This window comes from Artemia franciscana, chromosome 5 (assembly GCF_032884065.1).
Source record: "Artemia franciscana chromosome 5, ASM3288406v1, whole genome shotgun sequence".
NCBI lineage: Eukaryota > Metazoa > Arthropoda > Branchiopoda > Anostraca > Artemiidae > Artemia > Artemia franciscana.
In genome coordinates, this window is record NC_088867.1 from 19113379 (window position 1) to 19137847 (window position 24469).

At 36.2% G+C, this 24469-nt stretch overlaps 2 protein-coding genes across 2 annotated transcripts in view; both read right to left on the reverse strand.

The window, feature by feature from the left end:
* Window positions 1-24469, reverse strand: part of LOC136027058 (proton channel OtopLc-like) — a 428472-nt gene that overhangs the window by 150673 nt on the left and 253330 nt on the right. The gene's annotated exons all lie outside the window — the stretch shown is intronic.
* Window positions 1-24469, reverse strand: part of LOC136027054 (uncharacterized) — a 73350-nt gene that overhangs the window by 20346 nt on the left and 28535 nt on the right. Inside the window, exons 2-5 of the mRNA XM_065703984.1 lie at window positions 13250-13436; window positions 12166-12334; window positions 9099-9271; window positions 4785-4970 (exon numbers count right to left, since the gene is read on the reverse strand). Of these exons, the coding sequence (XP_065560056.1) occupies window positions 4785-4970; window positions 9099-9271; window positions 12166-12334; window positions 13250-13417 (696 nt within the window). The 5' untranslated portion in view covers window positions 13418-13436. The remainder of the gene's footprint in view (window positions 1-4784; window positions 4971-9098; window positions 9272-12165; window positions 12335-13249; window positions 13437-24469) is intronic.

Sequence of the window (24469 nt, forward strand, 5' to 3'; positions counted from 1 at the left end):
AACCCTTGACTAACCTCAGAAAATCACATCATAGCTAAAAAATATATGTACAGAAGGCAGCCACAAGACTTCTGGAGTTTGTATTACGATTGACTAGCGCCTAATTTTGACCTTATGTTTGACCTTGATTAAGGCCTGATGTTGTTCTCCAGAATGCTGGCGTGCTAGTTTCGTTGCAAGCTTTGATTTTCATATCTTATAAGGATAACCGAATCAAGCACGTTGCTTTAGATCTAGAATAGTGACTCTAAAGCAGTTTTACCTATCCTAATCAGGACGAAACTGTGCAGGAGGGAAAGAAACTGCACACGAATCTAATATTAATTTAATAGAATTTAATAAGTTAGATTTTAACCATTTTAATTAAGTTAAATAATCTTATTCTAATTAATTCAAAATTTTAATTAATTAACTAAGTTAAATAATAATTTAATAATTTTAAATTTAATAATTTAAATAAGAATTTAATGGAATTCCATTTTCTTGGACAATGGACATGGAATGCCCAGGAAAATCACCTTTAGCTAGTGGTGATGCAATTTTATTTTCGTGATCCGGCGATGAACTTTGCATCAATATTCGAGTGGAATTTTAGGATTTCTATTTCACAAGTCTGACTATTGGAAGGTCTTTAAAGACTCATTTTGAAAATCTCCAATCGTATTATGTTAGTTTACTATTTGAACTACACCATGAAAAAGACTTATTAAAAAATAATCAGACCAGAGCATTAAGTTTTGAATAAACAAAGTCTTTCCTGTAGATTTTTTTTTCAAAGAACCGATGAACCGCCCAAAACTAAAACATCTTCCAAACAAAGTCTAGTTCTGATTTGGACGCAAGATATGGAGTCATCCATTTTATTCATTGGCAGCAATTCCCAAATAACTATATAATTATTAATACTTGTTCTAAGCTCAATAGTTACTCCTAAAAACCAAAAAACTTTAAAGTTCAGTTGCTTCAAACTGATTTTTGAGAAGCATGTATTGTATTCATACTGTACTAATACAACAACTGTGAACTTGTATTAATATTGTTATCATATAAATCATGACTAATGCCTCAGTTAAGAAATTGCAGTAGCTGCTGCAGTACTGAAATATTTTATTTTCTTTCAGAGCAACTGCGAATTACACTGACAATTATTGAAGTCTAACCACTAATCAGTTGCACTTTTTGTTGAAAATGTGTCTCTGAAAACCTATAGCACTCAAAATTTGCTTTTCCGGATCGGTTCAATTTAATATTAAATCATATCAAAATAAATAAAATCCTAAGTTCTAAGAGCTACAATTGCATATCCATGAGTTAATACAAAATTAATTTTAGTTAATATTAAAACTATGAAGTCCCTCATCAAATCGGTACTAGATTAAAAATTAATATAGATGACACATCTCGAGGCAAAGCATAAAATCAGTTGTTTTTGCTGCTTATTTGTTCGAAGCAAATTTTTGTTGTTGTTGCATCATCAGCGAGGTTTTTTTTTAATACCAACTGTAGTTTGTCAGATGTGAGTTTATGTGTGTGTGCGTTTTTTTTCTTGAAAGTGCTGTTTTTATCTCATCTTTTCATGTGGTTTTTAGCATGTATTGACTTTTTAATGTAGTTTGTGCTTTTCTCTTTTTTTTTTCAGTCAAGGAAGGCCTCTTGATGTGAAGCCAAAGTATTCAGACTTTTATTATACTTCTGGCCTTTTGGTTTTTCGACATCATTGGAACAGAGACTCTTGAATGTCAATAACTTCGAAGTTTGAAGAAAATTCTGATGCTTGCAAAACCTGGAAAAACGCTATTTGCATACAAAGCAGTCTTATACAAAACAAATTCTGCAATGAAAGTTTGAACTTCAATTGAATTTTTATGATTTTAATTCAGTCACCATTTCACAATTCACTTGTGAATTCTTTTATTTTGTTTGGACCGATGTGAATTTTTTTTTCTGCCCTATATTTTCTCTTTCTTGTGTTACGCCTAAAGACAATTAGTTGTGTAAATTTGGCTAGGGAATTTTCAAAAAAGAGCAACAACTCTAAATCTCCTCGTGATCACACATGAAAGAAAAGGAAGCTACTTGATCAGATAATATGTCAGGGAAGTGATGATGCGGAACAGGATGAGAATTATTTGTTCTTTGGTGTCAAAGATCAAAATATCCTATCTTGGTTGATAGAGTTGATCCAATTATTGACTTCGGGAGAAGGTCTTGTACTCATCTGCCAAACATTGCAGCTTCGGCAAGAACGTTCTATCGTTGCAAGCAACAGTTGCAGCAGCAGAAAGGTTTTTCAATGGTGCTTGACTAATGGTTATTGCAAAGCGTTGAATGTTGGCTTCACACCATGTAATCAAATTAATTTTCCACATTACAACTAAAAGCTTGTCAAAGCTTCTAAGGGAAATGTTTAAATTTAATTTCTAGTTAAGTGTATTTAATTTTAAGAAAAAATAGCATCAAATAAGGGAATGCCTACTATAAAAAGCTACCAAAGTTAAAGACGAGAAATTGTAGATCAGATAATGAAATGTGACAATCAGTTCTTGTTGCGATTCAGTAGAAGGAAAAACAAAGGTAAAGTGGAGATAAATTTGTTTTTTTTTCTTCTTCTGAGGACTGGGATGAAGGGAAGACACCTCGGAGAATTACCACACAGGTATATAGCAGCCAAAGAAGTGGAATGCAGGTTGCAAGTCCAAGAAATCCATAAATGGAGCACGATATAGTCATCAGATTTCCTAAAGGTTTAATAAGTTAGCTATGGAGATATGTGAAAGAAAATTAATTTTAATTCCTTAATATATCGGGTCAATTCAATTTTCAGGTAGTTTATGTCTCACTGTCGTAATAAGTGATTTTCGTTGTTGTTCAAGGTGGGTTCACCCATCTGTCTACCTACCCTTCCAATTATCTTGTAGCTAAACTAATTCTACTAATCAAGCTATATATATATATATATATATATATATATATATATATATATATATATATATATATATATATATATATATATATATATATATATATATATATATATATATGCGTAATTAAAGTAAAAAACATAATTACTGGAGAAAAGTAAAAAAAGAAGATGTTTTGGTACCTACGACGCCATGCGAAATTACTCAAGTTGGTAAATGAATCTGAACAGCAAAGCAAAAGAGATGAAAAAATGTCTGAGGTGACGGTGAACCAAATTGAAGCACAACAAGATCTGCGGTTACAAGAAATGCAGCAAAAAACATCAAAACGAAAATGATAGACAACGAAATCTACGGTTAGAAGATAAGCGACAGCAAGGATTACATCATATCGTAAACAAAAATAATACGCAACAAAATCTGCAGTTAGAAAATATTCAACAGCGATAATCGCAACGAATCCCAGGAGAATACAAATCTTATGTAACATATGATTCTGTGATGAATTAGCAGGAAGGAAGAATTAACCCAGTGTTACGACGAAAAGAAAAACATATAGAGACAAACTAACAAAAGGTTTGAGCGGGGGGTCTGAGTCTTGTGACATTAAGCTATATTTGTGATAGCCGAAGGCCCCAGCCCCTTTTGCGAGAACCAAAGATATAAAATCGTCGTCGGTGATGGACGTAGTTCCGAGCAAACAGATAAGGGTAATCAAGAGCCAGTAAAGTTTTTCATTTTTGTGCCCATAACAGTGTGATTGACTCTAAGAAAAGAAAAAACGAACGGAAATGCAACGTCCAACTGCGGAAACATGAAGGACCAAAGGCCCGAGCAAGCAGAAGTAGACAAGGGAAAGAGCCAATGCAACCGGCCTTTCGGCTTGCTCGCTAAAAGACCTAAACTTCACAAAACGAAATTCATGCCCAGAACAAAAGGAATCTTTTTCAGACAAAAAAGTTTGAATCCCTCCAAAAAAAGATGTTTATAGGCCATCCCACTCAAGAAATTTCTGCGGCTATCCAACAATTTAGATATATATATACACCAAGTTTAAACCTTAGTTTCAAATAAACTAAGTCTTCTTATTTCTGGCTCAGATAAGACAACCTGAATTGTTATAGGAAAAGCAGGGAAACAAATATTCACTTAGTTTTCTTTAACCGAGTTAATTTTTAAGCCTATGCTCTTCCTCGAAAAGTATTTATTAATTTCTATGAAATTTCTGTGGACACCCAAGTGTTCCCATTAAAATAAGCCGAGTCACTTTTTTCATTTTGAAAATTACGATTAGATAGTTTGAATTATTTTACTTAGTTACAATGTAAATCTTACTTGTGAATTATTCTACTAATTTAAAAATATGTAATTAGATTATCTACCAAGGTCATTAAAATATCTATTGATTTACAATTAGATTATTCAATTTCAGTCACTTAACTTGGGGATCTCATGTCTCGAAACTCACTTGTCTAGATTTGGCTCACTTAAACGCTAAGCCCACCCTCTCAGGTTCAAATCAATAATATCAATTTATTGTTGGAGAAGAAGTATAGTCCTTCATTTCCAGATTAGATAGTTTCTGGGAAGATGGTGGTTGCTTCAGACAAATCTAGGGTAGAAATTCCCCGTATCCCTACCCAATGTGTGTAGGAACATACTTTACAGTATACTTATATTGAATGCCCCCAATGCTATATCTCAAAACACGATATCCATAACAGTTATGAGAAAAAATATAATAAGTTCACACAAACAAGGATACTAAGTATTAAAACTCCTCTCATCCCCAAAATACATCTCACAATCCCCCAAAGGATTTAGACTGCCTTCCTATGCTTATAAATAACTGAATTTCCTTACCATTGAGTTAACAGCTAGTGACAGCAAAGTATGAATGAGCAAAACGTTGCCACATGCCAACTGAAGGTCGGTTCTTCCTCCCACCAATCGAAAAAGTATGTAATTACTTCGCCAATATTTTGCTACTATAACAACACCTAGACAGATTACTGGCATACCTAGAAGGCAGGTGACAATCAGTCTTGCCTGAAAAGAGAAAGAAAATTTTTACTGAAAACAAGTAAAATTATCACCCTAATTTGTCTTTCATTTTTATATTTTATGAGAGTTCCATCAACGAAAATCGTGTTTCGATTCGTCAAGTCGAAAGACAAAACAAGTCCTTGTATTTTGCTCGGAAAAGTTTAACATCTAATAAATTTTTATACAAAGTACATATATTTTTAAGAGTGTTTTGGGCTAGGTCCATGAATAGGGTGAATCAACAATTCCCGTAAGTCGTTGGCCATGGATATTAATTTATAAGCTAATTTTGTCATATGTTGCGCAATTAATCAGTTGTCATGCTGTGGCAAACCCTATAAAAAAATTAAGAAGAAAATTGCTCATGAAAAAAATTGAAAGGGTTAAGACAAAGTTTTAACACAGATATAGTTTAATAGGCAAACATTGCCACACTTGCATTAGACATAACAAATTGACTAAGAAAAGGGAAACGTGAAAGTAAAAAAAAACATAAAAAAAAAAATAACAATCAATAAAAACGACAGACATCCATATAAAAACTGAACAGAAATTGAAAAAAAAAGCAAAATAAAATGTTAAATGTTAATAAAAAACATGCAAAAATAAAACAATTGCAAAATCTAACTTGTTACTCATTCCGTTTGGAAGTCTCAAGGAAATTTTTCATTTGCATTACGGATATTAGCAACCAGGTATTTTTTCGCTGGCCATATTATAATGCCATATTAAAATATCACACAGAAAATGCTATACTGACAGAAATAAGATCAACTGGTGATTCTAGATTTATAACCAAGATCATTCACCCCATTTTTTTTTCTTTTTTTAACTAAAAGAAATACATAACAGCCGGAACTTAAAAAGATATGATAGTGACAATAGACTATTATCTCAACAGTACTTTCCCTCCATCCTCTAATTTTTATTCGTGCGCGAGTTTTTTTTTAATTTAATCATCTTAACTTCATTTCATTAATGAGTCTTTAGAACGCACTGAATTACTCTTCTTAAGAAAAAAAAAACGCGGAGTGATTACTTTTTCCCAAGACATTAGTCAAAATAAAATTTAAACGAATATTTCGTCTATATGACCAAAGCCGTCCTCAGCAGGAAGTAGTAGATGGAATCTGACTTGAAGCTTACTAATGAAGACTTTCTCGAAGGCTGTAAGTCAAAGTGTAGCTTCACAGTCCGTTTATATGAACATCAAGCGGGCCAATACAGGCCTGTGAAAATCGTATTTAAAAGATAACTATTGAGATGGCTTGTCTGTTTTCAACCACAAATCTCCTTGCAACAAAGAAAAGATTTACTGAGCTTAGAATTGTGCACAACCGTTCTAAAACTGGGATGGTTGAAAAGATAAAACATGACATTCTGGAGAAGAACTGAACGCGAAAGTTACTGGTGCAGATGTCAGCTGGAAAATCAGACGTGGTACATTTGGTCCTGAGCTAGTTCATGTTGATACTTTTCACTACCTCCCGGGAAATCAGGAACAAGCGGCCCCCCTTCAGGCATGAAATGGAAGAATAATCTTTCCGTGTTGTATACGAAAGCCTATGTACTTTCGAACAAACTTGTTGAACTGTATTTTTTTGGTAAATTTACAGAAATCCGATATAGTTATCGTGACTGAGGTGCTTTCAAAGTACTACCTCGATATCGGAGCACATTTCTGTCAACTGAGTGTTTATAATATCGTGCACAACAAGCATTGGGAAACAGGAGGTTGTATTTATGTTTCGTCGTTGTCAGATTTGAAACATGCAAAAGTTAATATTTCGTTTACTAGTGAATTAAGTGAAGTAATTAGTGTGGAAGTTAAAATGCTGGGATATTTCAAAATGTGAGGATTCTGGGTCTTATCCGTTCTGATTTATCCGTTCCGTTTCTATTGTTGAGGAGCTTCAGTCTAGTAATACAGATGTGGATGTTGCTTTTTAGTTTATCCGAGAGGTTATAAAAGAAGCATGTGTTAGATTCATTCCATATTATTACATAAAAGAAGGTACAAGGAAAAGAAGACGACTGCCAAAATTTGTACTTGATGCTATTAGTGATAAAAATAAACAATGGAGACGGTATATGTTGAAAAAAAACGATGACTTGATGTGCACGCCTAAAGGGCTCAGAATCGCAACACTCGATCTCTACACGGAAATCGGGAATCACTCGAATCGTCCATATTTACTAACGTTCGGGAGGTCCGTGCATTTTTGATGACCCAGCTGCTAGTGGTGATCACTAGCGGTGATCAGAAAAAGACCAATATGTTTAATCAGGTGTTTTCGTCAGTTATTGTAAATCCGAATGACGTTCAAGCGTGCTGTCCACCACATTTTACCGAATTTGTTTGAGCAGATACAGTACCCTTCGATAACTTATATTTCTTCAGATCAGGTTTAAAAATTCTCCATGACCTTTCTGTTGATAAAGCTCCAGATATAGATGGTATTTCTAACACTTTTCTTCGGAAGACAGCCATGTGTTTAGCTGAACCTCTTTAAAAATTTCCAAAATATGTCTGATTTCGGTTTGAAGTTTAATTGCTTGTACATTGGCTTCAGTAAAGCGTTTGACGAAGTTTCAGTAAGTTTACTTAAAAAATGTGAAAAGTATGAGCTAGGCAGCAGAACTGTAGCATGGATTAAAGATTACTTTATCAGGCTTTTCCCAGCAAGTTATAGTCGGTAGTATACTTTCAAGTGAAAGCCCGATTTAGAGTTGTGTGCCACAAGACAGTTGTATGGGCCCAGTGTAATTTCGTTTCTTTGTCAATGATATGCCTGAAGTAATTCGTCACTCAACTGTCAAACTGTTTGAGGACGATATAAAACTGCATAAAAGTGTCACCTCCCCAGTAGACGTCGCCCTTATTCAAAAGGATTTGAACGCCCTACATGATTGGTGGAAATCGAACTCCTTGTTCGTAAACCATCAAAAATGTTTCGTACTTCATTACTTTTTGAAAAGCTCGACTTATCATTATTTTCTTGGTGATACATCAGTTTCATCAGCGGATTCAATAAGGATATTATTCATGTGTTAATAATAAATGCTAATTATGGTCTGCTTCGAAATAAGACAAGTTTCAGAAAATTTAACCTTCAAACTTTTACGACACTATAAGTCAATAGTACGCCCGATGGCAAAATATTGTTCCTCTAGGTGATATCTAACAAGGAAACATGACAAGGTTCAACATCGGGCATCAAAGTTTGTGCAATATTTGAGCCATTTACCGTATCAGCGCCGACTGCAAGATTTGGGACTTCCTTCCCTTTAGTTTCGACGGGATAGGATTTACCTAATCAATATGTTCTGTATTATGAAGGGTGTTGATAATGTGGACTCGACTGATTTCTTCAAGCTCAGTCATTACTCAACCACTCGACAAAACTTGTATAAACTGTATCAACCGCGAGTGCACAAGAAAATACATCAATGTAGTTTTATTGACCAAGCAACAAAACTTTTATAAACTGTATCAGCCGCGAGTGCACAAGAAAATACGTCAATGTAGTTTTATTAACCAAGCAACAAAACTTTGGAATAGTTTACCTGATACCGTAGTTTCTGCGCAAACGATGCAAACATTTAAGTGCTCTCGTTGAAACTTAGTTCTACGAAAAACAGTTTCTGTGATATAGTTAGTTGCATAGTTTTTTTACTGAAGAATATTTTTGTTTTGTGCTTTGCAGTGTTGCTGCTGAGCTGTCATTTCTTGTATGTGTACTACGACAAGCCTATGGTTTTCTCTTGTGTTGAATAAAATAAATAAATAAAATTGTGAGTTAGATTGTAGTTAGATTGTAAGTTAGACTTTCTATTATTATCTTTGTGTCGTTCATTACTAATTTTTTGCTCAGTACAGCTATTGATCAAACAGCTAAAATTTTTACTTTGGTTTTAATTATTTTATTTTAAATAATTCCTTGCCCCACACAACTTCTTGTTTTCGTATGATGGAACACTAGCGTGGTCTTCGTCGTTACTTAATATACCTTTCTTCTTCAGAGCAGAGCGCTTGCTTTTTTAAAATTTTAATTGAAAGTAAGAACAAAGTAAATAAATAAAAACAAAGTAAAAGTAAATAAAAAAAAATAAAAGTAAATAAATACTCACCAGCTTAACAGTTGGGTGTCGAAAGTTTTCCCTATTGACGTTAGTGCTTTCATCTTTACCAAAAAAGTTGAGGAAAACGTATCCAATAACGGCTGCTGTTGTTAACAGGAAAGTCATAATATCGAAGTATTGGTCTCGGAACACTCCATGAAGTAAGTGATACAAACAAAAAACTAGAAAAAAGCGTAAGTATAAATTACGCTTTACGATCGCTTTATGAACAACCTCCAAATTTAGAATTTAAGCTTAATCGTTCTTCAACAAGAAAAAATCCTATCGTACATTTGTCAAACTCCTGATAAAACTGCCAAAATCTGTTTGCTAAGCGGTTCTCAAAGGGAAGATAATTTATGTTCAATATCACTTTGATCCTCCTGGTCACATTGGTCTGCATTACCCTGCTCATCCTCACTTTGAAACCAGCTTAGAAAACAGTTTTTGAAAATTATCTTCCAAACAAAATCGAATATTGCCTAACCTACAGACCGCATTTGACGCGACTATTTATAGCATGAAGAGGTAAAAAGAGAGGGTTATGTAAAAAAAAAAAAAAAAAAAAAAATGCTTAGATCGCCAAATTTTCTTTTTAGCTTGCACTGTAATCGTTACCAAGCTGAAACTGAAATAAATAGTTATAAGCATTAGGTTGAATCTCATTTTAAAAATTCTATTCCAATTGCTATATTTTTTTGAAGCATAATTTCAATTCTTCACGCTAAATTTGGTGCAGAAATACCCTTGATGGTCTACGATATTCCATATTAATTTTTCCTTCTTTATTTTATAAAGCTTGAGAGTTTAGAATTTGGTAATAAAGAAGATAGATGAAATCGTTTAAGGAAAATAGATTTCGGAGTAGCAGAAGACGTCTTAGGTAGGAAAGTTAGAAAAACAGCTAGGAATAACAGCAAAAACGCTTTAAGCTTGGTAGAAGGGAAAAGAAGTTCTTAGAACTTATGAGAATCACAGAAGTAGAGAAACAGAGTAAGCGAATTAACGAAGGCGCTAAAGTGTGAACTAACGAATCAAGGCTATGGATATATCACCATGGATCTGGAGGAAGTAGCCAGACGATGTATTAGTACGACACTAAATTGTCATGTTACGAAATTGGGACAAACTATTTGGAGAATCTATTAAACAGTAGTAAAATTGTAGGAATTGAAAGAGAATAAACGAGAAAATTATCGATAGAGTGGAAACAAGGTAAGATTTATTTTGCAAGGAGTTAAAGTTAGGGACGGTACTAAAATATTGACAAACAATAAAGCCTTAGTTTCTGATAATTTTGCGAAGGGATTATCAAATATTCTCAAAGGCTTAGATTATGCTGATGATTTGATCATCCTAGATGAAAATATTAGCAAAACGAATGAATTTTTCGAGGTTTTACGAGTTCAGGGTGCAAAAACAGGTTCCAAAATTAATGTTAAGAAGATTAAGTTACTAAGACTAGAAATAAGTAAAGGTGAAGAGGTGATGTTGGGTAACGAGAAGATCGGTCAAGTGAACAGCTTTGCTTGCCTAGGTTATCAGTAAAGACCTTGGGTGCAGCGAAGATTTTAAAATTAGAATAACCAAGCGCAGGGTGTTTTTTACGCTCGAAGAAAGGTTTGGAAGAGCAGGAAAATAAGTCTGCGCACCATGACTAGAATATTGGAAGCAGGGAATATTGTGACAGGTTTTATTAGGACAAATGGCTCTAGGACAAAAGAGAGGACTGCTTTCAGGGCTTTCATATGTATCCGGTCAAACCCAGATGCTGATATGCCTTTCAAGGTCTTTACAATTAGCTTTAAAATTGTAGCTCTACATCTACATGTAAAGATCTAGAGTAGCTCTACATCTTTACAATTAGCTCTATATCCAATATGTAGTAAGTTAAATTATTTTGCACAATCATTAGCATTAGATTACTACTAGGTCATTACCAAAATCAAAATGGGATAGGACTCAATTTAGTTTGGATAATTGTTTAAGTACATCACCCAAATTCTTCTAGGGGGGTAGCAATTAGAGGCGGTATGTCGATAAAATGAACATGAAAGAAGTGCCTTCAGGTGCCTCGAAGCTACAAGAAATTCTTTAAGACAGTACTGAATTACATTCAGTCCCTATTGTTTCTTGTTTTCAAGCCTATTATGTCAATACTTTATTTCTAATATACTGGTTGTATCAAGTCCCTAGCCATTAAAAACTGTAAAATCAAAAAGAACAATTTTCCCAATAGGATAAGCATCCCAACTACATTAAATTGATGATTAATTATGAAAAATGTCTGTAATCAAGTATGTGGTGCCATTGACAGCTTTAAGTTTACCAGCTTCTAGCTACTTTAAATGATCCCTGAAACATAGGCTTGACAAGTAGATTGGTACAACAAGCATACACTAGTTAAGTTTAAATTTGCTCCTAGTTCCACTTTAGTTTTAATTTCTACGGTTAGTTAGTTTCTGTTCAGTGCCAAGATACTTAAACAGAGAAAAATTCAGAATTTTCGTTCGGGGGAAAAGGCAATATCTTGATATTTGAAAAGAGGCAATATACTACAACACACTGTGAGGATTTACTAGAAGACTGTAGGAATATGCTCAAGGACACAGAAAAGACCAATCTTTCCCGTATTGATTTTCTAGAAGGCTGTTTGTTTTTGATCATTCTTCCTTTGTTGTCCAACGCCTCCATTCAATATTGTTTTTCATACGACGACAATAAAAGATATAATTTGTTATTTAAGTATTTTAGACTTTTAAAATGATAAAAATGATGAAACTGTCCAAGTTTTTTTTCCAGTTTTCTTAACTTAAACATGTACTAAATAAAGACAATTTATTCTGATAATATCTTAATTTTTTTTGTCATATAACTTAAGATATATATTTTTTTTGGATGGGAGGAGGAAGGGAGGTATCTAATTACAGAGCAACCTCCTTTCTCTGGACATAAGAATGAATTGTAGCAGATAAATTAAAAAATTGAATGGTCAACTGAATATGACCTTCAGGTTTTAAATCTATTAATAATAGTTTACTATCTTTATGCCACAGTAAATGAGAATCATACAGACCAGTATTTATAAGCAAAATTATTCCTAGAAGCACATCGTCAGATTTTGGATTGATGGCAGCAGCAAAACAGAGGCGGTAGATGGTAAAACAGACAGTTGTCATTATCGACATGAGGCTAAAAAACAGGAACAACCATTCTTCTCGCTCGATTAACTCAAAACTCTTAAACTGAAAAGAAAGTAATGTAAATACTTACAAAATACCTTACCTTAGAACTTTTTGCCTTAGAAATAGAAAAAAAAATATATTCGTTATGGTAAAACTAACCAACGGAGCAGCCAGGCTTGATAAGATATCTAAAGGAAATCCAACTATTACACACATACACCATGTCTTGTTACCATTGCTTCTCATGAAGGAAAAGTACATACATTTTAAAATAAAACTAGACTGTGTGGTGCTTGGAAATAAAATAGGAGAAGATCTGTTTATGTTCCTGCCTAATTGAACATGGAAGGTTTTTGAGCGAGTCAGGAAAATGACACCCAATGACTCTTCTAGCAAGAAAAAAAAATCTTCAAACACGTCAAAAATTTTGCCAAAGTTTAGAGTTTTTGGAAAAATACGACATAATACAGTTCTCATGCGGGGCGGTTGAAATTCCCGTAACAAGCGTAATTCAGTCACATAACTTATACAAATATACCCCAAATAATCCAATTTTGCGCGACACCATTTTTCTTCACAGAAGCACGCATGGCAGGAAATCAACGTCAAATAGGAGTAAAATTTCAAAGCCAGAGAAAAAGATTAAACTAAGTAGCTAAACGGCTCTGATTTAAAAATAGATTCTTGACTAGTTAGATGAACGCAATTACATACCGCTCTATCAGACAAAATCAATATATGAGTTAAAATGAAATGACAAATATATTTAAAGTTCGGTTTATGTGCTTGCTCATTCTTTAACCCTTTTCTGGTAAGTCTTACTGTACACAATCCCCCCCCCCCACAAAAAATGAAGACCTTGCAATTCAGTTTGTGAGCTAATAACTGAACAATTTGAACACAACAATTCAGTGTGTGTGTTTTTTGCCGTTTTAAGGACAAAAAAACACACCTATGTTTTATAAACAAACTTACTTTACCAAAAAATGTTTTCCTCAGTCCTGGTACAGTCTTTAATATCGTTTCATTGACTCTTCGATTCATGACGTTTTCTGAAGAAGGAGTTTGAAGAGTAGCTCCCCGACTACTATAATCAGGTGGACTTGCCGTGGTCAAAAGTGCCACTCCTTCGTCACTAGTCATTTTCGCCTTAATAGTTTACCTGAAAAACACCGATCATAACAAATATGTATTCACTATTCTAACTCATAGGAGTATACAACTGAAAAACTATTAATAGATTACGTTGAATTGTTTTTTTTAAGAGGAGAAAAGGAGTGAAAGGAGAAAAGGAGTGAAAGGAGAAAAGGAGAATGTCAGAAGTGAATTTTCATGCCCCAAATTTTTCCAGGGGCCTTATACCCAATTGAGGATGTAGCAGGAGCTATATCACTAAAATTAATTACAAACTTCTCTATTGCAGCAATAAAAATCGCAACCTTTGGCTGAAAACTTGATATAATTTAAAAAAAAAGGCATTTCAGGGAGCTTCACAGTAATAGACACATTATATAGACAAAGCCAAAAAAACTGAAGCCTTTTTTTTTTTTTTACCAGAGAAGCATTGACTTCAACTAACATGATAATTTTAGGGAGAATACCTAGGTTTTGGCTTCCAGGAAACAAATTTGAGAATTGTTGGTTTCTGATAATAATTCAAACTACAGCAAAATTGAGAACAAGCATATTTATCTCGAGAACAGTAATATGTGTCTCTGAAGTAACTTTTTAAGGTTGATTTGACAAGCAATCAGAATTCTTGTACAGCCAAAATCTAGGGCTAACATCTTTTTGATGTGTTTTTATTTTGAAAAAAAGTTACCATATTTTTTTCAAAATTCTTGTATAGCCAAAATCAAGGGCTAACATCTTTTTGGTGTTTGTATTTTGAAAGGAAGTTACCATGTTTTTCCCAAAATAAATGTAGAGCCAAAATCTAGTGGTAACATCTTTTGGATTTTTTTTTTATTTTGAAAAAAATGTTACCATGTTTTTTTCATAATTCTTGTAAAATCCAGGGCAAATATCATTCTGATATGTTTTTACTGAGAATTTTTTTTTTTACCACAAACAAAACTGGAGCGTTTTGACGTAAGGCATACAAATTTTTTAAACAACACAATTACAAAGCAGAACAAAACCAACAATACGAATGCAAGGGTAAGAGGTGAGCACAGCCCGAGCTATAATAAAACAACCTACAAGAGGTGAGAAGAAACCTAAGAACAAAAACAATATGCACCTCAGTATAAGAAAAAAAAAACTGCTTTAGCAAACAACTTTTGAATTATGGATATTTTATGATAATGGTAACTAGACGGAATTCCAGACACAGGGAGACAGATTCCCAATTGAAAAGCCTGGTTTTTAGTAGGGGTGAAAAAATTTTGTACTTGATTTTGTTTTAGTGCTTATGACCAATTTGTAGATTCTTATATACATACTTATTTCCTTTGCCATAAAAAGTATGGCTTCTCACAAAAAAAAACAAAAACAAGAGCTAAGAGCTAATATGGCACTTGTGACGAGGCGAGAAGAGCTAAGAGCCAAGAGATCATATGGTATGAGCTCCAACAAAATTCTATGAAACAGTAGATTGATTTAAAAAGGAAAATTAGAGGCTTAATGCCGGCCAGGATTTAAAACAAGAGCTCTGAGTCACGATGTCCTTCTAAATATCAAAATTCATTAAGATGCGATCACCCACTCGTAAGTTATAAATACCTAATTTTTTCTAATTTTCCCTCTTCCTTTAGCCCCCCCCCCCAGATGGTCGAATCTGGGAAAACGACTTATCAAGTCAAATTGTGCAGCTCCCTGACACGCCTATCAATTTTCATCGTCCTAGCACACGCAGAAGCACCAAACTCGCCAAATCACTGAACCCCTCCGCCCAACTCCTCCAAAGAGAGCGAATCCAGTACGATTCTGTCAATCACGTATCAAGGACATTTGTTTATTCCATCCACCAAGCATTATCCCGATTCCTACCCTCCAAGTGTTTTTCCTAGATTTCCCCCTCCAACTCCCCCCAATGTCAAACGATCTGGCCGGGATTTCAAATAAGAGCTCCGAGACATGAATTCTTTCTAAAAATCAAATTTCATTAAGATCCGATCATCTATTCGTAAGATAAAAATACCCCAATTTTTACGTTTTCCAAGAATTCCGGTTCCGGTACTTTGTGTGTTTTTATACTTTACGGGTAATAAAGTTCATTCATTCATTCATTTCATTAAGATCTGGTCACCCTTTCGTAAGTTACAAATACCTTAATTTTCAAAATTACCCCCCCCCTCCAATTCCACCAAAGAGAGCAGATCCGGTCCGGTTATGTCAGTCACGTATCTTAGACAGGTTTTTATTCTTCCCATCCAGTTTCATCCTGATCTCACCGCTTTAAGTATTTTCTAAGATTTCCAGTCCCCCCCAATTACGCTTGATCCGGTTGAGATTTAAAATAAGAGATCTGAGTTACGAGGTCCTTCTAAATATGAAGTTTCATGAAGATCCGATCACTCCTTCGTAAGTTAAAAATACGTCATTTTTTCTTATTTTTCAGAATTAGCCCCCTCCCCCAATAGATCGGATCCGTTCCAATTATGTAAATCACGCATGTAAGACTTCCGCTTATTTTTCCCACCAAGTTTCATCCCGACCCCTCCAATCTAAGCGTTTTCCATGATTTTAGGTTCCCCCACCCCAAACTTCCCCCAACGCCACCAGATCCAGTCAGGATTTAAAATAAGAGCTTTGAGACACGATATCCATCTAAATTTCAAATTTCATTGAGGTCCGATAATCCGTTCGTAAGTTAAAAATACCTCTTTTTTTCTAATTTTTCAGAATTAACCCCTCCCCTAACTACCCCAAAGAGAGCGGATCCGTTCCGGTTATGTCAATCATGTATCTAGGACTCGTGATTATTTTTTCCAGCAAGTTTCATCCCGATCCCTCCATTTTAAGTGTTTTTCAAGTTTTAGGTTTCCCCCTCCCAACCCCCCCCCCCCCCAATGTCACCAGATCTGGTCGGGTTTAGAATAAGAGCTCTGAGCCACGATATCCTTCTAAATATCAAATTTCATTGAGATCCGATCACCTGTTCATAAGTTAAAAATACCTCATTTTTTCTAATTTTTTCATAAATAACCCCCCCCCCCCAACTATCCCAAAGAGAGCGGATCTGTTCCGTTTATGTCAATCATGTATCTAGCACTTGTGTTTATTTTTCCCACCAAGTTTCATCCTGATCCCCCCACTAAGTGTTTTCCAAGTTTTAGGTTTCCTCCTCCCAACTCCCCCCCCGAAGTCACCAGATCCGGTCGGGATTTAAAATAAGAGCTCTAAGACACGGTATCCTTCTTAACATCACATTTCATTGAGATCCGATCACCTGTTCGTAAGTTAAAAATACCTCATTTTTTCTAATTTTTTAGAATTACCCCCCCTCCCCAACTACCCCAAAGAGAGCGGATCCGTTCCGATTATGTCAATCCTGTATCTGGGACTTGTGTTTGTTTTTCCTATCAAGTTTCATCCCGATCCCTCCACTCTAAGTGTTTTCCAAGATTTTAGGCTTCCCCCCCTCCAACTCCCCCCAATGTCATTAGATACGGTCGGGATTTAAAATAAGAGCTCTGAGACACAATATCATTCCAAACATCAAATTTCATTAAGATCCCATCACCCATTCACAGGTTAAAAATACTTCATTTTTTCTACTTTTCCGAATTAACCGGCCCCCCACTCCCCCCCCCAGATGGTCAAATTGGGAAAACGACTATTTCTTATTTAAGCTGGTCCCGTCCCTGATACGCCTGCCAAATTTCATCGTCCTAGCTTACCTGGAAGTGCCTAAAGTAGCAAAACCGGGACCGACAGACTGACAGACAGACAGATCGACAGAATTGGCGATTGCTATATGTCACTTGGTTAATACCAAGTGCCATAAAAAATACCAAAAGTGGTGGAGATATAGATTTAAGTACGGGAAATCCAATGGTGACGGGAAGCATGTCGAACGAACGCTCAAAAGCCCCTATACGAGCACCCGAAGCGCTAAAAAAAAGATCAAGTTTACCAGTCTCTCTGCAGACACATCAAAACTTCAGAAAATAATTTTTAAGATATGGCGATTCGAATGGTGGCTTTACAAAAAGCGAAGGATCTTTCTAAAGTGCGCAATAGAGCACTAATGAAAGCGCGTAAAACGCAAAGTGGAAGCGGAAATTCCATGGAATACAAAAAATGGCGAAAACATAGTTTATAGTACTAGAGTACTAGCGCCTCAATGATGATGGGTAGGAAGTCGAGCGATTGCTCTATAGCACTCTATGAAGCAACCAAAGCGCTAAAACAATGCAAGCTAAGTATGACTGTTAATGTGACGACTTCACTCAGATTTAGCACGTAATAATGCCAAAAATCTCCCTGTAAATTAATTACCTCAGCGTAGTAGTCAGAACTGAGATCCATGTCATTCTTCGTATCGTTTCCTGGACTTTGCGGTCCATAGGGTGAAAGATGCAATGTGGGGAAAGGTTTCAGGACAAAATCTCTTTGCCAAATTGAAATAGCGAAGAGGTATGTAAGGCTTTTATAAATAAGGTAATATATAAGAATTACGAGACTACCAGAAGGCATAAATAAATGCAATTGAAGCTGCATGTGTAAATATTCAGACTAATCTTGGCTTTTGACACAAACTTGTATGAAAAGGAAATAAAAAACAATGTCATCTAGCTTATTTGCAAGCAAATATGGTACGCATTGTAGCTTCACAATTCGAAATTAGCAAGTATATGCGTAATGGTGATCGTTTCAATATCTGTATGCATAATGAGTTATAGATCCATATACAAAAGCACTCAGTTATGTGCATAAACATATATATCCAGATCCAAACTACCGTTTTCTTACAGGCACTAAGCACCCAAAAGGCTTTGATTTGACCCTGAAGTAAACCCCGATGTTCTAGTTGGAAGAACGAAAACAATCAACTGGCATTTATGTGTATTCTGCCAAGAGAAGGCCGTAGCACAAAGAAGCTTGTGATTCCCATCAAAGAAGCTTTGAGACGCTCCATAGAAATTTTCTAGAGTTTGAGTCCGTCGGCGAAGATTCCCCTCGTGTTGAAAAGACTGTACGAAACAGATAATCAGCTGCCTATGGTTGACGTTCTTGCTTCTCGTAAAACAGCATGGCATAAGTGTTGCAGAGTAGCATACAACGCAACGTCATTAGAGCGTGCCGGGAAAAGAACTCAGGCAGAAGAGAATCGAAAAAGGTGAAACACTGATCCAGAATACCAGCGGTAAACAAGTCATAGAAACATGCGTTCCCTTGTTGCCATCGATACCCTATATCTCGACCCTGTTTACTTCTTCTGTGCCCATTCAGCAAACGATAGTATGTTGCATAAAGTAATGTTTCCGCAATTCAGTGAAAACGTGAAGAAGGCTGCTATGGACTTGCAGGATGGACCATTACTTGCAAAGCATGATCGACATATGACTGCAAATGATGTTGTTTATCACCAACAATACTTGAGTGACTTCAATACCCGTGTCCGGTCGTTAAAGTGAGCTGGAAAGCCGACATACAAAATAGCCGAGAAAAAACAAGCAGCAAAACGACTTGATTTTGGAGAGCTGGTGAATATTCTTGAAGAACTTCGTGACGATGATTATTTTTTTCTTTGTCGGATCTAGTCAAACAGTACAGTGAAACGCTTTCAGTCATGTAAGGAGGTACATGTCAGTAGTACTAGGCTAAAGCAAAAACTTCTGGCTGCTGTACCAAATCTGTAAGACTTTCCGAAAGGCAGAGAAGTTTATCTTGCCTATTCGCATGGTGTTGGATCCACTTCAGATCTTGCTGATCAGATGACAACAGAAGATGAAGTAGGCGTGATGGCAAAACCTGCGAGGATTATCAGAAGAGATATATTTGTTGCCAGACAATCCAACAGTGATTTTAGTGTCTCCAATCACGTGGATTCAGTCTCTCCATTAGTGTTATCTTTTTTTAGAATGTTGGTATATGGTCCGAACCTAAGAAACGACTCTGCAGTAGCGAATATAGACCTGATACTTGCCCAGTTGGCGACATTTAATGCCGTCAGAAGGCAGACACGTTAAAGACTCGGAAACCGTAATCCGACACTGCGCATCCCGGGAAACCCTTCTGGTAGTTTATCTTGCGATGGTTTTACACAGAGAAGGAAGAAGCAAACCTATCATTGAAGATTTCCATCGTCTTGGGATATGCATCTCCAACGACATGTACCTTACTATTAGCGACTACATCGTTCCCAGCCAGTGTCAATGCTATCAAAGCGAGGGTGTCGTTAATCCATTGAAGCTTAAGAATTTTGTACTTAATGTAGCCACTGGAGACAATGCTTACCATAACTCTACTTCGACAATGTCTCAGACCTCGGTCTATGGAAACATCATTTTCATTATTCAACATTTGTGCGAGGATCAACGTCAAGTTCAAGAGCCGTTAGCCATCTTCTAAAGGAACAAGTCTGATCATTTGAAAACGTGTGACATCATTGAACAGTATTATGATCTTCGGCCGTGTATTTTTCCTCCAATGATATGTTGGTGCCTCCAGTGGCGGTGTCATCGTCTCCAGGCAATGGACTTGTAGATTCAGCATTAAAGCTTGAAGCTGAAACTTGGTTCAAAATTTGCTAGAGATAAGCTATATGAAGACGAGCTAAGCCCAAAACAGTTCTGTTCATGGGGTTCTTTTCATACATATCTGCAACTTCCAACACAGAGAGGAAGATCTGTCAGTCTGGTTTTGTCAGAAGATCCTACACATTCGTATGCGATCATTCGGCAGCAGTTGGATGTATGTTTTGAGTTTCTCCAACATATTAATCCGAATCAAACCTTGATCATAGCCTCTGATCAACCACTGTAGAAGATTGCAAAGGAGCTCCAGTGGTTGATGACAGACAACTATGGAGAGGGAAAGCTGGTTGTAATGATAAGAGCATTACATATAGAAATGACCATGGATTCAGTGATTGGGGAAGTGCTGAGTGGAATTGGATGGGGACAAGCATTGATTGATATAGGAGTTTTCCCAACAGGGAGATGTGACACACTAGAAAAGGGTAGTAACGCTAAGCGCTCTTGGTATGCCTATGAAGTTACCGTTCTCGCACTCGAGGAATTACAGGGGCAAGCATTTTGCACACTAGTCGAGCCAGATGACGATGAAATGGAAGACTTCATCAGTTGGGCAGAGGAGCGCGAAACAATTTATCCCAATTTTGCCTTCTAGAATCTGGTGATTAGACTCATCAATCTGCAACTTGTTCTGGTTAAGTCTTTTCGAACCAGTGAATATCATTCATATGTTGCGACCATCACCAAAATAGTCCCATTCCTTTTTGCCCTTGATAACCAAAACTATGCCCGATGGCTTTCTGTACATACCAGAGATCTGCAGACACTAAACTTAGTCTGCCCATCTGTTTACAGGGAATTCGAAGCAGGAAAGCTTGTAGTTTCTGCTACAGGCAAACAATTTTCTTCTATCCCACTAGACCAAGCGAATGAATTCAACCACAAAACTGTGAAGGATATTTGAGGGATAAGTGGACTAACCCACGATCCCCTTGCAATGAAGAGACTCAGGATTGCCACACCGGAAATGGTAAGAAAGACTGAGGAATTCCGAAATGTGAAGGATATTTGAGGATATGTGAGGGATAAGTGGACTAACCCACGATCCCCTTGCAATGAGGAGACTCAGGATTGCCGCACCGGAAATGGTGAGAAAGACTGAGGAATTCCGAAATGTGAAGGAACAGCGGACTGCAAAACATCACAAAATGGGCTCGGCATTTCAGAAAAAGGTTCCAAACAAAAACTAAAAATATTGGAAACACCCAAACATAATGCGGTAATCCTTTCGAAAGTATGTGTGACAGTGTCGTTTCCATCGACCCCGGGAGAATACCCCATTCTTGTTCCATCAGTAGTTACCGCAGTCTGGAAATTGTTGGCAAATCCCAGTATGATACTTCGTGGAAGAGCGTTTCGTAAAACGTACAAAGCCTGTTGACTCACCGATACGCCAAAAAAAAAAAAAGATGTCATTATTTTCAATTCCCATTCCATCACCGATACCGAAGTCGAAATCCATCCTTCAGATGGCCAAGTCAGATTAAGCCCTATTTGTCAAACTCTATATTGGCTGTAACACCAGAGGCACTGACTTGGAAGTTTTTTAAACGCGAGAACCAGACTTTCCCTCCTTCAATCTCTGATCAGGGTAATCTGAGATCCGCACGAAGTCTGATGTTGTAATTCTGCTCACAGCTTATTCTTCTGAAGTTGTGACCGAGAAACCTCACGCCGATTCCATGGCTTTTGATGGTGCTGTCCTAGTCCTCTTTATAAAGCCAAAACAGCACGACGTTTGGCGACTATGTTACAGAAGAAATCTGCCAATACCTTCGTAAGCAGTTCTCAAATGAAACATAGCAAGTTTTGACCTGAAACGAGCTTTCGATGAAGTGGTAAGGGAGCTACTTAATAAGACTTTGCTAGAATTAGGATTGCCTTGGAGATTTGTTAAGTTTTCAATAGCAATGTATAGTGTAGTTAGGACAGTAGTTCCGAGTAGGAAATTAATTTTCTAGAATAATAAAATGTAGTACAGGAGCTATGCAAGGATGTAGTTTGTCACCCAGGCTATTTTCTTTATTTATAAACGACATGGAAGATTACTTTATGAACAGGGCAGCAGCTGTTGTAGAATCATCCGATAAATCTTTGTTTGCCCTTCTTTTTGCGGATGACATTGATAAGGTAGATAAAAGTGGCACTGATCTGCAAAGATTTTTAGATTTGACCATCAAACATTTAGCAATGAAGAAGTTATTATTAAATGCTGATACGTCAGCTGTTTTAACTTTTGGGGACAAGATTGAATTTAAGGAAAATTTAAAGGAGTTTCCATATTTAGGACGCAAGGTCTCATCAAATGGTAGAAGGGGTATCCGTATTCATCGTATGGTGAATAGAGGATTAGGGCCGATGTGGAATGTATTAAGAAGTAGTTTATTAAGACCAGTGTTTAGTTATGGTTGTACAATTTGGGAATTTTAAGGTTGCAAAATGGGTTAGTTTTAAGGGAATATTTGGGGCTAATTAGATAAAGAATAAACATATTAGTTAGCATGTTAGGCATTGGAAAAAACTGGTGTCTCTACAAGAAGAGAAAATGTTAAAGGCAGCATACCAAGAGTGTTTGAGTGATAGGAAAAACGATTTTTGGACTAACCGAGTAAGATATATTTTAGAAAGTTGTGGCGAAGCTAAGCAGTGGAAAATAAGAAATGATTAGGGCTAGAAACGGGGGGGGGAGGTGTATCCAAACAGGTAAAGACTATGCTAGAGAACCAGGAAATCGAGAAATGATATTGTGACATAACGACTTCCCCGTCTCTCTCTCTTTTGTATGTTAGGATTAAGGATGTATGGAGAGAGGGACCTTATTTTAAGGAAAGGCTAAGGAGGATCTAGTGTGGGTAATATGAACAAGAGGGAATTTTTTACCACTTGGTGACAAGAAGAATTATCTGGAAAGGGGGAAGTCGAGGATAAATCTTCATTTTTGTCCAATATGCGGAGACGGAGAGGATGACTTAATTCACTTTTGGATTTTTGCAACGAATTAAATGGTCTGAGGGAGGAAGCTTCTCTAGGATGGTGTACAGAGGAAGGATGGGTGGATATTATGTTAAGTGATAGAAGTTTTATGTGGGTTAAGAAGTTTGAAAAGTTTGTGGGACTATTCTTTGTAATCTGTTGCTAAATCAATTTGGACTTAGGGCCATTAAGGGTGTGTCTTTACTTATAATTTTTATGTTTTTGTATTAACCATGGACCATAAACGCTTTTAGTGTTAATAGATATCGTATCAAATTCAAATTAATTGAAGAGCTTTTTCAACTTCCGGTTATAATGGGCGGTGGTCTACTCTTTACTAGGTAGCAGCTCAATTTGCAACCCCAAATTCCAGCTCCACACCGTCTGGAAAAGATGTGTTTTGTCTTAAACTTATTTTATTTCCACAGTTCTTGAATTCTCCAAGATGAAAATGAATGGTCTCTTGCCAGAGGCTACAGCCTAGAGGAGGAGCCTTTGGTGACTTAAGGAGTCTATTGGGACTCCCCTAAAAACCTCGATATATTTAAAATAGCTCTTATGACTTTTATGCATATTTTACGTATGATTCTTGACTTTTAAAGCCTTATCGAAAATGCACTCCTCTTGAAATATCGGGCCAACTTTAATCAAATGTTTATTTTCTGTAAGCCAAGACGTTATTTCCACCCAAACAAGAAGAGAACTCTTTTTTCCAATAGTCTAGACATACAAAATCTGACTCTTCATCTTCATCACTTCAGGAAATCGTGCTGTTTCTTCGAGATATCAGCAGTCACAGAATCATTAATGTCATAATCAGCTGATGATTTATGAACATACACACAACTCACTGCGGAATTCACGTCATACTTTGAAGTGTGATCTGTATACTAAAGAGCTGTTTTTCAAAAGAAGGGGGAGGTAAATCTCCTCGTTAAGGTTCAAGACCATAAAACATCGATCGGCTGTTTTAGAATTTCTATTGTTAGGCGTTTTGACCCTCTTGGCCCAAAACCCATCTTGCTTCAGTTTAATCACTTTTGACTCTTAAAGAGGGCACTAAAACCTTCAAATTTGAACCGAATGAGGACTCTATTAAGTTTCCTCGAAAATACAAAAAAAAAGAAAAAAAAAAAGAACAGGAACAAAATACAGAGACGCCACATCGTTATTTACTAAGTGCCGGACTAAGGAAGGCTCCGCCCTTAAAATTTTGCAAGGCTTAGGTATCTACCTTAGTTCTTCTGCCCTAGGAATGACATATGAACGGATAATAGATAGAGTTATCTTTTAATAAATGAACTAACTTCATTTTTATACAATCCTAATAAGGAGGTTAATGCCAGATTTGCCTCTCACTTAATCTGACTATCTGTCTTGGCCTTTTCTACAATTAACCAAGGCTTGATCCCCACAACTATTCGATTTTGATTCAAATTGTAATTTAACAATTGTAAGACTTCATTTATTCCATTTTAAAGACTAATTTATAATCCTCTGATTTTGCAAAAAATAC